The 15,449-nt window shown below is 41.7% G+C and overlaps 1 protein-coding gene across 4 annotated transcripts in view; it reads right to left on the bottom strand.

Annotated features, from left to right (window-relative positions):
- The window catches only part of MKX (mohawk homeobox), a 49,035-nt gene that overhangs the window by 31,680 nt on the left and 1,906 nt on the right, over positions 1–15,449 (bottom strand). For all 4 annotated transcript variants that reach the window (XM_030264452.4, XM_030264453.4, XM_030264454.4 and 1 more), the window contains 3 exons: positions 14,495–14,654; positions 6,228–6,381; positions 4,681–5,016 (listed from right to left, as the gene is read on the bottom strand). In XM_030264452.4, coding sequence (XP_030120312.1) covers positions 4,681–5,016; positions 6,228–6,381; positions 14,495–14,654 — 650 coding nt within the window. The remainder of the gene's footprint in view (positions 1–4,680; positions 5,017–6,227; positions 6,382–14,494; positions 14,655–15,449) is intronic.

Here is a 15,449-nt window from a genome sequence, read left to right as displayed (position 1 = left end):
TTACATTTCACTTCTGGATGACATTAGGATCTGCAAAAAAGACCTCCTTCAGCTCTCCCAGGTTACCATTTATTTCAAAGTATCCCCAAGGTCTCCAGCACTATTTAGATCCAACTTGCAAAAGTCACTGCTGTGAGCAGTTTTTGTAGGTCCCTTGAGTTGTTTCTGAAAACAGGTTTCATTGTGTTCATATTATGTTTTCAAATTTTATGGCTTATTTTTAAATTACACATTAATTTCTAAAAATGTTAAATTGGGAGGAAAAGTTGGCAAGGACCACACAAAATCACAGCACTGTTCTGCAGTTTGTGTCTCTCTACAGTACTTCTGTGCACGGCTACAGATTTAAGTGCTCTGTAGGAATCTGGGCCTGATCCTGCAGAGTGCCAAGGGTCACATCAAAGGTGCTCAGTGTGCTGCAATAAATGACCCAGGACAGTGCTTTATAAATCACCAACTTTGCAAGATCCAAAGGAAAGAAAGGAAGCAAGGTGAGAAGAAAGAAAACTCAGTAGTAATGAAAACATCAGAAACAGAGCGTACTCCTGAGTATGAATGTCTAAAAATAGAGATCAAACATCTTAAAAAATCGGCCAGTGGTTCAAGCGCTTGTTTAAAACCATCCTCTTTTCCAGGCCTGCAAGTCTGTTTTTATTTGTTCTGGCTTTTCTGCTGTGCTAAGTAACACGTAAAATGAAATAAATGAAAAATCTGCCTACAGAAAAAGGACTCCCTGTCCTACCATTTCATCTCTTTTTCTTTTGTTTTAATTTTTTCTTTCCTTCACTAGATAACAATATCCCAGAAAGCTGGGAATTCTTAATTTCCTTGTGCTACAACGATGCAGAACATTTTGTTTCTGCAGGTGACTGACAAATAGGGTACTCAGGGAGTACTGCAGCTTGATTACAGAAAAGTCAGCATTTTAGTGATCCATAAACCAAAGACTGATGTTGCCTCTTTAGATTTATATTCAGCTTCACTACAAACATTAGATCTTTTCCTTGTAGGTTTCTGGAGTGCTTGTTGCCGTCAAGACTGTTATTTCTGCATGCATTTGTACAACAAATACGGGTAGACAAGTCTGCTTTCACTTATTCCTGTCACACAGAGAACCCGCTGTGAGTGACTGCATGCCAAGCAGTTAGTGAAAACCAGTTCTCCAACACGGCTTTTTAACTAAACAAAAATACCGAACCAAGCCTTTCAGTCATCAGTTTCAGATGCATATTTGACCAATTATCTATACTTACATATCATAACTGCACCAGGATTGATCTGAACTGAAATTTTCTGCTTTAAGTGAACACACTTGTGTATGTCCTGTTACATACATAAGAATATAAGCTTAGGACAGAAAGGCTTACAGAAGCCCGTGCCATACCCGTGGCGGCTGCTCTCTCCCCGGCTGCCCGCGCTGTCTGCCCGTGCCACCTCCGGCAGCGGCTCCCCGGGCCTGGGGCTGGGGAATGGCAGCGTGGGCACTGCACCTGTGAGGCTCCGACTCGGGGTTGCTGCTCCTGCCCCAGCACCGAAATACTTCCCACAAAAATTGTGTGGAGGTAGAAAACGCGGCTGCTCCGCCGACAGTCAGTTATACAGCCTGTCCTTGATCTTTATGTGGGATTTCCCAGTTGCATGAAGCCGGAGTAGCATATGGTCCCGTGTTTATAAGCATGTTAATGACTGAAATGGGAACCTCCACAACCCGTTTTCCGTATAAACTTTAAACTGCAATTTCTTGTTTTTGTTATTGGACACTGCACTCGTACACCGTTAATTTGGTGCAGGCTGTTGAGACACACGTGGCCACACTGACCCCGGGCACACAAAGCAGCTCCAGACACACTGATGTACCTGAAATCAGGGTCCAGCCTAATCAGAACCAGACAGGACGAGTAAGCCTTCTCACTCATGATGTGCTACAAGCTTGTTCGCTCACTTGCTCACTCATGATCTTCCCTACTTTTCCAGGGAAGCACAATAGAGAGTTAGTTTAAACTCCAGTGACTTCCTGTCCTTACAGGCATAACAACCTTGCCAAACATTTCTCAAAAATAAAACATCAATCAGTTTTCACTCTGTGCTTTTTGAAATGCTGCTTAAAATGTCTTCATAAATTAAAATGTCTAGTAGGGACTTGACAATCCTGCAACAGCTCCTTTGTGTTAAAAATTAGCTGTTTTGCACTACAAAAAATTGCAGTGTGGAACTCCCTGTAAGTGGTCATATCTCACTTAAAAATACACTTGTCACTTTCAGGAGGTTAAGAATGGTAAAATCAGCCGTACCCTGTTATTTGCTTAACCAAAATGTATTACAGCTATTTTTGAAAACACAGATACCAGTCTGGTACCATACTGCACTAAGAACTGCCAACCCAGGTATTCAAATTACAAAGAAAAATATTTTAAAAATATATCATCCTTATTTATCTCTCCATGTCTAACAATCATGCGGATAATTTCATCTATTTGAAGGTAAGTTTCATAAAGGGACAATACCTTGAAAGTATATGTTTCTTCATGAAGAGTTTAATTCCTGCATGTATAACATCAAAATATCATTAATGGGACTGTAATCTTGTAACTGAAAAAAGCCCATTTGTAACTGTATTTCCTGAATGTTCACACATATAGCAATGATACAGCAAAAAAAGTAATGTATATATATATATATAAAATATGTATATAATGTGTATATATATGATTTTTTTTATTTCTATATGCTGCTTGTCTGCTTTCAAAGTGCAAAAATAATCAAACAATATCCTAAGAGCTACTTTTTTTTGATTTCTCAAAAAAAGTGAAAATGTTAAGGAAGATATTTAGGAACTGACTTAAATGCAATCTCAAGAGGAGTTCCAGGAATGTCACTTAAGAATTTTAAGGACAAGTATACTAGTTTTTAGTCATTCCAGAGCACAGCTGGTGAATTTATACAGTTTCAGTGTGCCTCCCTCAGCCTTCACATTAATGACCATATTTTTCAGTGCAGCTTGAAATTTGTCAAGAAGAACTTAATCCAGTAGCAAATTTATTATAAATTTTAAAAAGTTATTGCATCCATTTTTAGGTTATGGTATAAAGCACAGAAAACCAGAAGTTTACGTTTCTGAGCTTCTGCATCTGCTCTTGAGTAACTTTTCACTTAAAAATAAAGCCTGGCAAACAATATACTTGTAATGCAGGCCAAACGCATTTGGTATGTTCAGAAAAAAAAAATGAATAGAGAGAGTTTATTTTGAAACTTACTAATTGAGCAAGCACTATTCTTTCTCCCCACAAGACCCCATTTCCCTACAGGTCCCCACTCGTTCTCTGGTCATTCCCAACAACCTGCACACACAAATGTATTCCTAATCTCCACCAACAGAACTCAGCCTTGTGGCCCCTCCACGTGGACAAAAAAACCCACAAGAAATGTGCCAGAAAAGAGAGAGCAAAGACTGCAAACTGGAGAAGATGCAAAGGCACCTGAACCTGCCTGCCAAGGAAGCCAAGGGGAATCAAGTACAAAATCTAAATCCGTATTATCTTTACAGCAAAATCCTCCAGTACTTTTCAGCAATATCCATCCCTGAAGATGCTGCCCTCAGGGTGTTCCCTGGCAGAATAACCTGCCAAGAAAGGCCCAGAACAACACAAGGGGCTGCTGCAATGAGTTGAAACCCTGAGACACTGGTGGAGACCTTCAGAGACTGGGGTGCAAAACTTCGTATTTTTCAAACTGAAATTTTTTTCACCTTATGTCTCAAAGAAATACAGAAGAAGTTTCACAAGAGGAGCCTTTCAGCATCCCCTGACTCACGGGGACTTAAGCAAATCCTCATCTTGCCCTGATTTACAGCAATTTACTGCCATGAACCAGGCAGTCCCATGTGCCTTGCTCTGACTGGTAACACAGTGGATGACATTACATCATGCTTGTATGTTTTTATTGATAAGATTACAATAATAAACTATGTGTAACCCTTCAAAAACCAGCAAGACAAGGTATTTAATGGCCAAGTCTGTGGCCCCTTAGCTCAGGAGAGTGATGCAGAAATTAGTCCTCACTAATGCCTGTATTCCTAATAGATGCATGAGCACCAAAGGGTCACAATGGACAAGGCACTCTGAGGACAGAAAAGGTGCTGTTCAACAGAGGAGGGTGTTCACATGCACTGCACTGAAGGGCATATGACTCATGTAAGTGTCACAAACAGCCACCTTGAAATTTCAAAGCCCTCTTCCTCCTCCCAGCTGTGGCTGAGGAGAACTTCAGTCCTCCTCTACTCCTCCCTTATTGTAATAGAATACAGAAGAATTTCTCCTTCCTTAGGCTCGTCTTGGTGCTGACAAAAAGTGGCCTGTAAGTGGCATTTCAAAAACTATCCCCATTGCTCTATTTGAAAAGCAAACCAGCTTCATTAGTGGTCATTAACAGCACTTAACTGTAATACTGCAGGTAGAACTTCTCCAGAGAATGAAAGGGTGGACAGGATTTATCCATCCTGATATGAGAGGATGGACAGGAGTAATCCACTGTCATGCAAGAAGATGGACAGGAATTATCCACTGTTATATAAGAGGATGGACAGAAATCTCAAAAAAAGCACAACCAGGTGACATTTATTCCAGGAGCCACTGTCTACTGAAGATGTCTTTAATAGAAATCATGCAGAAAAATATCCCTTACCTGTCCGATAGACAAAATTGCCTTCTGTCTCTGATGATGATGGAGACACCAGTTCTTCCTCAAATTCATTGGAACTAAATGAACCAGAATGATTCCTTTGCCTTGTTTTTTCCATCATAGCTGCATTAGTAGCCATGACATGTCTCAATGAGTCATTTAGGTAACGATTCAGTAAGCTGCTTTTGTATTTGGGGGGTGACACATAATCCTCATTGGCACTTGCTTCTGGTCTCACTCCTGTTTTTATTACTGAACTTTCAGTTTTAATCACAGTGTGATGAACTGGTTTGTTATATCCCCCTTCATTCATATGGTTTCTCGGAGGATTTTCTCCATCTGAAAACAAAAGAACAAAGATACAGTGATACATTGAGTACTTAACAGTTAACACGAGGCTCTGTCTCCATGTTTTGCATTGTGATAAATATAACTAAAGCTAGACAGTAACCAGCATTAGACACTGATTTTCATTTTCTTCTGTTCACACATTGCTCATAGTAGTTCCCATGATTCTCAGATATTCCAGGTATTCTAAATCAATTAGCTGTAGAAAAATCTTTGAGTCTGATTTGTTCATGAGTAACACAAGACAGGTAGAAAAAAATTGGAACGTGCCCTAACACAATGATAAGCATTTAAAAAGCTGTGTGAATAGGCTGAATTCTTACTATCATAACTTGAAATTTGGCTTGTCTCAATACCACAGAATACTTAGGTACATTTGCTTAAACTGTACCCTTTTAATTGTTCTGCAAGCAATCTTTTCAAGGGAAGTGAGTAGAAATGTGACTATATTTCCACATTTTTCAAGAAGTGTGAGTACAGACTGAAATTGGAACAAAGATATTTGAAATTGAGCACAAATTGAGACATACTTTTCTAAAAATTCACATACAGTTTTTTGACAATGTTCTGTAGGATTTGTTCCTGTCATTGTTATCTCCATGTCACAACTGTCTAAAAAAAGTATTCACAGACAGAATTAATACAAGAATTCTATTAAAATACAGGGTACTTAAAAAAATCCTGCTTTTGTTAATTTGAGTAAGAAAGAGAATTCCAGTACATCCTTTATGGAAAACAGCTGCTAGCAAAATACATCAAATAAATAACAGTAATATTCAGTTTACCATCTAAGATGCCCCACTTATCAACCCTTTAATGATGTATATTGCTATAGACCTTCCACGAAGGAAAGTAAGTCAAGTGATTTCTCATTTCTTTATACCAAGAAATGTAATCCATTTTTTTTCCTTTAATGCAGACTAAAGGAATAGGCTTGTAGAATGCCATGAACAAAACATTATCTTTTTAGCAACAATGAAATATAATAATATGCAGCCAGATTACCACCTTGAACGACTTACACAATCTTGCTTTGCAAGGCTGCCTAGTAGTTGGGAGCCAAAAAAGGCACCTAATTCACAAAAACAAAGGCAGAGCCACTGAGGGTATTTGTGATTAAAAATTAGAGCTAACCTAGGGTATCTAATACTTTCTAAACATATTCTAATCAGTTTAAAATCGATAAAAGAGCATCAACAAACCTTCAGAGCACGAGTCATCGCTGCTGACACTGAGTCGCTCAGCATTTCCCTGAACATATTTGTTGTACAGTTTTATTCGTAAAGCCCAGCTCAGGTCTGGCTGCCTGACAGTGTTCTTCAGGCGACGTCTTGCATTGGCAAACCAGTTTGATACCTGCATACAAACGTGTGTATTAGCTTCCCCTGGAAATTAGGCAAATAAATCAATCATAGAGCCCTCAAGATTTTTTTGTATGTTTCAAAGGTACCGCAAACAAGAGAAATCTGAACAGAAGTCCACGAAATTAGCACTGAGCAGAGCAGGAATCTCATACAGGAAGCCAATTTCAGGCTTCCCACCCTTCCCAAGTGCTAGCAAAACCACATTATCACAAGGTTTCAATTAAGGTGTCCCAAATACCAGTTTTATATATTTTTTTTTAATTTTAAAGATAAAACCTTTAACTTTAAATATGAACCTTCAATATATTACCAACTTCCTAAATTAAAGTAATGTCTAATATTCAGGAATTTTCTTTGATATTTATATAGGCTACAATAATGCTATTGAACAGGAAAAGACATGCTAAATTTGTATCTATAAAAGCCCAAATTCTCCCTTGCACTTTGACAGAACTCTTAGTCTGACAAGATGTGGGCATCAGGAAAGTCTTACACAGAGGACAATGTACTACTTTGACTCACTGCAGAAATCAAATATTTCCTCTACAGAGAAGCTGATTTTACAAACTCTTTTTGTTGTGGACAGCTTAAAAATAGTAAAGATGCAATTCCTCACAAGGTGACTACTAAACAATAGTCTGCTTTGTCTTCCTTCCCAACTTCAGAGCATTTCCTAGAGTCTGACTTAGCTAAATGGATAAATGTTAGTGTCCCTCTAGCATATAGGCTTATTAAAAAGTCAGGCAAACACAAGTATTTCACAGTGTTTTAGGCACTGAATGAGCAAAAAGGCACAGACTACCCTTCAGTGCCAGCAGTGCTAATTAAACCACCAAATAGGATGCATGTACTTGCAGTGACTTTTCATGAAAGCACACCTGAGAAAATGCTGGCCTTGATTCTACTGCAACTCAAAAAGATAGCAAATAAAAAATACTGACAACTCTATATTTACTATGAGCAAGAGCAGAGGCAAGTGACCTACATTCTAATGATATTTGTTTAATTATAAGTAAGGTATTAAAAGAACTATTTTATGCTGGCAGGAAAAAGTGTATTTTGACATGACCTCTGCAAGAAGGAGGCAGAGTAACATAACTTGCAAAGGAGAATGTAAAGAATGTTAGCAGCCTACAGCCCTGTTCACATCTTTGTGTTGTGAATATGCACAAAGAGAAAGCCAGACTACTGTCATCATATTCTGACCTGGGAACGATCACACCATTTAATTTACATCAACCTGCAAAGCAAGTTCATACATGTTTTATCAATACATGCTACCCTACCTAATAAAGAGCCAAACTGTAGACCTTAGCATTGGATTTTACCCTAATTTTGTCTTCTGTCTGTTGTAACTAAGGTTACTGTATAAATCACACTGAAGTATCTTTCTAATTATTCTGGATCAATAATCTCTTCTAAAGTGATTATGAGAAAAATAAACACTACATGCCTAAAGAAAAAGTAAAGCTTCAGTTCAGAGTCCCAGCCAGAACTTAGCAGTGGTGCCTTATGCCTGTCAGTTTGATTTTACTTAAAATCACGTTTACATGAAACAGGGCTCCACTGAAAATACAGTGAGCACTGGATCAGTGCTCGCATGGCAAAGACATAACTTTACAAGCCATGTCGTTTACTATGACAGGTTAGAAAACCAAAACTGTAGCTGGCAAAGTAATTTTCATTTTCTTCTAAGATTACGTGCTTGTAATCATTGTATTTACACAGTAATTTTTACAGTAAATGAGATAGGGTGGGCTGGAATCCATGCACTTTCTAATAGTGTTAGCAAAGTCACTCCATACTGCTCAGCTAAGCAGCAGTCACCTGCTGCATGACAGTGTAATTCTGAAATCAAGTATTTAACAGTAGAGATGGATCAATCCAGGGACCAATCAACAGGATTGCATTTACTGTAGCATTTTACCAAACTGACAGCTTTCCAACTTCTCACAAGAAAGATTTCATTATGCTTCATTTTATTACATATTGAAATTTTTCACCAGTGAAGTGCCATTTACAGAAAAGATAGGGTAGTATTAGTGTGATTCATACATAAAAGCAATTATATTTAGCAGGAGTGATTTATGCATGGTACTCTTGGTTTATTTTGGGCTCATTCTTCCCATGCCATTGCTTTGCTTTCTGTATATCAATATGAAAAGATTATTCATATTTTAAGTCTTCTGCTATGAGAGAACGGAATAGTACTATTTGATCATTATTTCATAATGAGACAAATATATTGCACCTTGTCCTCCTGTTCTTTATGGAGCAGATGATTTTAAGTGCCATTACACAACACATACAAAACAATCAGGGGATCAGGCCCAGCCAGCAAAGATTTGTGAAAGGCAAGTTCTGCTTGACCAACCTGATCTTCATCTATGACAGTCTGACCCACTTAGTAGCTGATGGAAAGGCTGTGGATTGTGTCTACCTGGACATCAGCAAAACCTGTGACACCATTTCCCACAGCATCTCCTGGAGAAACTGGCTGTCCATGGCTTGGATGGGTGGGCACTTTGCTGGGTAAAAAACAGTTTGGGTGGCCTGGCCCAGTGAGTGTTGGTGAATGGAGCTACATCCAGCTGGCCAGTGGTCACCAGTGGTATTCCCCAGGGCTTGGTATTGAGAGCCAGTTATATTTCATAGCTTTATCATTAATCTGGAGAGATACCAAATTGTGTGGGAGTGTTGATCTGCTGGCGGGTAGGAAGGCTCAAGGGATCTGGACAGGCTGGATCCATGGGCCAAGGCCAGTGGTATGAGGTTCAAGAAGGCCAAGTGCCTGCCCCTGGGTCACAACAACCCCTGCAGTGCCACAGGCTGGGGGAAGCACATGGAAAGATGCCTGCTGGAAAAGGATCCGAGGGTGCTGGCTGACATCACCTAAACATGAGCTAGTGAGTGTCCAAGTGACCAAGAAAACCAATGGCATCCTGGCCTGGATCAGCAATAGTGTGCTGTCAGAGACTGGAATCCTTTGGCATATGGTCTGGTTTGCATCTTAATTCAGGCAGAGGCATTTCTGAAAATTTAAGAACTGGACCATAACATATGGCCAGCAGGACCAGGGCAGTGATTGTACCCTTGTGCTTAGCACTGGTGAGGCTGCAGCCTGAGTGCTGGGTCCAGTTCTGGGCCCCTCAATTCAGGATGCTGGATAGAGTCCAGGGAATGACAACAGAGCTGGGGAAAGGTCTGGAGCACAAGCCTGATGAAGAGCAGCTGAGGGAGTTTGGGGGGTTAGCCTGGAGAAAAGGAGGCTTAGGGAAGATCTTACTGCTCTTTACAACTACCTGAAAGGAGGTTGGGGAAGGGGGGGGGGGGGGTCAGTCTGTTCTCCCATGTGACAAGTGATAGGACAAGAGGAAATGGCCTCAAATTGAACAAGGGAAGGTTTAGATTGGATACCAGGAAAAATTTCTTTACAAAAAGGATTGCCAGGCATTGGAACAGGCTGCCCAGTGAAAGTTACCATGGTTGAGATACTGTCCCTGGAGGTATTTAAAAGAAATGTAGACCGAGTGCTTATGGACATGGTTTAGCAGTGAACTTGCCAGTGCTGGGTTAATGGTTGGACTCAATGATTATAAAGGTCTTTTCCAACCTAAATGACTCCATCCTTCTGAAAGAACCTCAAGTCAGCTTTTAGAAGAGAAACCTTTAACTAAAGCATGAAGCAGCAAATTCACTCTAGAAACTCTTATCCCAAATGCAATTTAAACAAGGTCCATTAAAGCCTTGGAAGAAAGGGAAGTTAGTCAAATCCATTTGAGAGATTTTTAGGCTTAATCTGTAATGTGGTAATCTCTAGCTGCTTTCCAGCTTTTGGGCACTGGTGCATGTTGCTGGAAAATCCTGATTTCTAAGGCATCACGAGAGTCAACACCTCTCTCACTCTTCAGCCTTGGACAAGCTCCAGGTGAACTGGAAGAGGCTGCCTGGCCACGGGCTGTACCACTCAGCACGCTCACCCTGACTTCCCGCCACCACCTGTCTCCTTCAAAGACAACAACAGTTTTAACACTCATTTTAGCCAGTCCTAAATGTTACATTGTCTATCCATGTGGTCTTTAAAAACCTGACTGTCCGCTGCCGTAGGTCCCATTCAAGAGTGCCAGTTTGTACCACACTTCCCTAAACTGTTACAAAAAGAAACAACCAAAGCAGCCAAAAACATCCAACCTTTCCCATGGTCCCAAGCTGTGCTACTGTGATCTCCCAAAATAATTTTAAAAAACCCAAAAAATTATTTAGATATAAGCCAGTGGGAAAATCTTTGTCACATAAACCTCCCAAGAAGTAAGTATCTCGAAAAAACACATGATGAAACTCACTATTCTTGTAAAGTAACAATCCTGTAGTTCTTTGAGAAGTAAAAAGACAAAACCCAAAGGGAACAATAATAGATGTGCTTTCCAGCATTCATTTCTTTACAGCAGTTCAGTTGTTCTCTAAGCGCATCAGGTACTTATATCAGCATCATGAAATATTGACCCTCTGGCTTTACTTCTGAAGACACATCTTCAATTTTATTGTAATTTGTTCTGCTTCAGTGCTTAACAGCAGCCAAACTTTCAGAAAAGGAACAGACATCAAATGATTCTCCTCCTCCAGTAATCCAGATATGCCTTTGTAAATCTGAGTATTATTAAATCCATAGCAGCACATGACTGATATACAAATCTTTGTATTGAAAATCCTTCTTTCCAACAAAACACACATTCATATTTCTTTCTGGAAGGAATATACTGCCATTTTTCTTTTTTATTTCACAAGAACATCTAAACCAAAATTTAAAATAAAATAAATCAAACACTGTGGTAATAATACAAATGAAAATGTAGCATATTAATAGGACAAGTTATTGGATTCTGAATTGGAATCTAATTGGAGTAAAATATAAAATGCCTTTTCAAACTATATTGCTTTTTTGGTTTCCTGCTTTGGCAGTTGTGGAAGTAGAAAACTTTGGACTCTTGGACTGAAATCTGCAATAACATTTACCTTGAGGACTCCCAAAGACCTTGTTGGCCTGCACAGAAGTAAGTCAGCCCAGAATTTGCCCCAGGTTTTGCTACTACTACTTAAGAAACAAGATGATTTATGATTCCTGCAAAATCCTACCTCCTTGAAAGAGTGATTTTGATTCAGCACTGCAGTCAGACATGCATCTGGAATAGTCCCCTCACTGTCCTACTGCACCCAAGAACAGTGGGGTAGGCCAAAGTATTAGTAAAGTTGAACAAATTAATTTAAAATCAGCCAACTGAGTGATAGAAAAACTACTGAAAATAAAGTTCTGGAAGATTTCACATGCAGATACAAAAGTTATTAGTCATTAGCATGTCATTAGTTTGTCCGAATAACAAAAGTAAAAAAACAGGGCTGGATGTTCACCTCTTTGTTTCACAGAAGAATTGGTTTTATCCATGCCATAGTCCTGAAAAAAGGTCCTTTGGATAGATGGCACATACTGGAATAAGATTAATTAAATGAAGGAAAAGCACAGGGAGGAGAGTTACATCTGTATGATCAATATTACTGTGACCACCCTCATCTTACAGGCAGCTGCTGAAGACCTTTTCCAAGGTCACCAGTCAGGTGAAAAACAAAAAGACATCCCAACCATTTATTCCCTAAATGGGATTTTGTCAGAAATTCAGAAACTGAAAGGGATATTTAAGAGTATCTTTTGCCTTTCCTAAGGCTTGTGACAACAAGGTGTCAGCACATGAGGGATGCTGGGAAGAGGTAGCAGCTGTCAGCAGACAACAACCTCCACAGGAGGGGAAAGCTGTGGGAGCAAACACCATGGGACAACACTGAGAAATGTAAAAAGCATAGGAAATATGAGACAAGTCAGCAAATGTGAAGGCATTTAACCCAGAGGAAATATCATACGCTGATTCCTGGTTTTCCAGCGATGTCCAACAATATTACTAGATCAGAAAAACAATTTATAGGCAACCCTGATTGATGCTTTTGCAAAGTGCTCCTCCTGGGACAGAAGCAAAGCTTTCCAACAGACACCACAGCCCAGTCCCAAACCTGCTCTTGGTTATACCACTTGTCTGAGCGAGCACAGCCTTCAGGAAAGCTATTTCAGATGCACCCAGTGTGACTGAGACCACACCCTGGCATGCTCTCTCTCACTCTTACGAGAACAAAAATTTGGAACTGAATTACAATCTTGTTCTTTTTGAGAATCCAAAAAGTAGGTGTAGGGTGTGTGCTGTTTAGCTCTTTGTGGCTCAGGAATTACTGCTGGTGCCAGACATATGTATTTACATCTCATACAGATGCTATCAAATTCCTGGATTAAAAGAGCATTGCACAAAAAAGATGAAAAAAACACCTGGGATTTCTCTTTGATGTGCTTCCGTAAATGAGGATAGATATGCCTGTTTGCACAGTTCTTTCTAATATTACCGTTCATAGAAACAAAATCGGTCAAATTCAGCTTCAGCGTAAACCCACTAGAGTCACAGGGGTCGAACAGAGCTAAATGCAGCCCTCCCTGATTCTTTCTAATTTTATTCTACAGTTTATGTAGATCATAAAACTCTGTGGAGAAGTGGCCATGGCTCACTTGATGCTTTTATAAAGGCTAACACTTCTTACCCCCATCAGGATTTATCAAAGCTGCCACGAGGGAAATCCTGCAAAACCCACCAGTTCTTCTCCCTTCTCTGTTCATTCTGAGGCATTTTTAATAGAACAGCAGAACTCCTCAAGACGTCATTAATGTGAAAGTGTCCCAGCACGTATTCTGGATATATGTTTTAAATCTCATGTAAAAATACAGGGGTATTCTAAAGTCCAATAAAATACTCCTATTGAATTGTGCCATTGAGGGGATAATGTTTATGTAATCATAGTTTAAACCTTTCATGTATATTTTTTAAAAGCAAGAGAAGTTGTCTTAACTATATCTTCCAGTTATAACTGGCATTTTCTGAGACATTAATATTATTTTTGTCAAAGCTATAGTGTTTTTCCTAGTGCAATAGTTTCATAGTGAGGTACTGAAGTGTAAAAATTTCCCATTTTGCCATTACTAGAACTGAAGTTCATAGCACAGGTTTTTTTGAAGGGGCACTCAAAATAATAAAGCTGAATTACCACCTGTTTTTGTCTAATACTTTAGGTTACTTTGATCTCTTTGTGTCCTTTGCAAGGTGACACATAATGTGTTAGGCAGAGTGATGAGGACCCAATCCTGCAAACACATGGGTTTCATTTTACGCACCTAGCAGTAGCTTGCAGTAAGGAAATTAGATTATTCACAATGCATAAATCTTTGCAGCATCCAGACCTGAGATAGCATCACTCTGCAACTGATAGCATTTAACCACGTATTTCAGTAGAGTACCAGATGGCAAAGAGAACAAAGAAGTGAGATTTATAAACATTTGCAGCAAAATTTATGCCTCTTACAGCAAGAAAACTGCCAGTCACTTCAGGGGAGAATTACCTGAGAACAAAACAATTATTCCCCATGTCTAACTATATTACAATGATAATTCCTGCAAGACTGTGTGTGCTGAGCCACAGAACAGTGTATGGTAACACTAATGTCTGTGCAACAGGTGATGACAATTATTATCAGAACAATAGAACAGTTTCCATCCTACCCCTTTTTCAAAAGGGAAGAGTAGCTCCCTGAAATTTCCCCAACAATTTCTATTCTGTGCTGAATTCTCCCATGACTGATATTTTTTCCGTAAGAATTTTTAAAGACTAAGCAAAAATATTTTCATTGTATTTATGAATGAGATGAAAGGATAAGGGCATCTACTCCTAGGAGTGCATGCACACATTTTTGCCGATTGTCTTTAGCACTTCTCCAGGTAAAATGTGGTAATTCTTGCTTGAGAGAGACAGTCCTGCTGGGGTGGGGGAGCACAAAGGAGAGTGGAAGAAGGATGCGCACAGGACTCCTGGTCTTGCTGGCTGCACCAAAGCTCCCCAATACCCAGCACTGTCCTTTGCCCAGCTCGCAGAGGAGCTTTGGCAGGTGCTGTCCCCATCCCTCCCGTCCATGAACGGCCTCGGAGCAGCTGTCAGACGTGGGGGTAAGGGGTTCCCTTCCTTACCTGCACCAGGGTCATCTGGGAGCCGAGGGCCAGCAGAATCTTCTCCGTCTTGGTGGGGTATGGGTTGTCGCGGTGCTTGTAGAGCCATTGCTTGAGCGGCCGCGCCATGTCCTGCAGCGCCTGCCGCTTGTGCCGCACCTTCCCGCCGCTCTGCCGCGCCCTGCCGCGGAGAAGGGGCGCTGAGGACCGGAGCGGCGGGACACCTGCCCGCTCCCGCTGCCCCCCGGCCCCGGGCCCTGCCCGCTGCCCCCCGGCCCCGGGCCCTGCCCGCTGTCCCCCGGCCCCGGGCCCTGCCCGCTGCCCCCCGGCCCTGCCCGCTGCCCCCCGGCCCCGGGCTACCCAGCGCGGGTGCGGCAGATGCGCCCCGTCCGAGGGGGGACCCAGCTCGGGGATGCCAGCCCCGGGCTGCGCCCTGCCCGGAGAAGCCGAGCTCAGTTCTCGAGGGGTGTTCGGACACTTTCCACAGCCGCGACCCTCGGCCCGGAGGACTGCTCAAGGGAAGGTGATGCCACCAGCTCCCCGAACTCCCCGTGGAGGATCTGGGCGAGCGGAGCTCATGAACAATGAATGGCCGCGGTAATGCTGCGGGCCCGGGCGGCGAACCCACGGGGATTTCAGCGGGGCCAGGGCTCCGCCGGTGCGAGTGTCCCGATGGTTTCAGTGCTCGGCACCTGACCGGAGTGTGGCCGGTCTGCCGACAGAGGGGCTTTCCAGCGCGGCCAGGCCGCACCTCGCACGGCCGGCCGGCTTCCCGCAGCTGCGGTGCGCGTTTCCCCGGGGCCAGCCCAGCCTGATTCCCCCGCCCGGGTTTATTTCCCGCTGATACTCAAGAGATGCCCGCGGCACCAAGCAGCTCTTGGATAATTTCCCCCCTCGGAGCCGGCGGCGAGTGAAGCTCCTGGAGGAGCGAGCATGCCGCTCCCAAAGCCGCCGGCAGCGACGCGAGGCAGCCCGC

The sequence above is a fragment of the Taeniopygia guttata genome, chromosome 2, assembly GCF_048771995.1.
Source record: "Taeniopygia guttata chromosome 2, bTaeGut7.mat, whole genome shotgun sequence".
In the NCBI taxonomy this organism is placed as follows: domain Eukaryota; kingdom Metazoa; phylum Chordata; class Aves; order Passeriformes; family Estrildidae; genus Taeniopygia; species Taeniopygia guttata.
The sequence above is the reverse complement of the archived record's forward strand: the minus strand, read 5'-3'. Positions and strand labels throughout refer to the sequence as shown.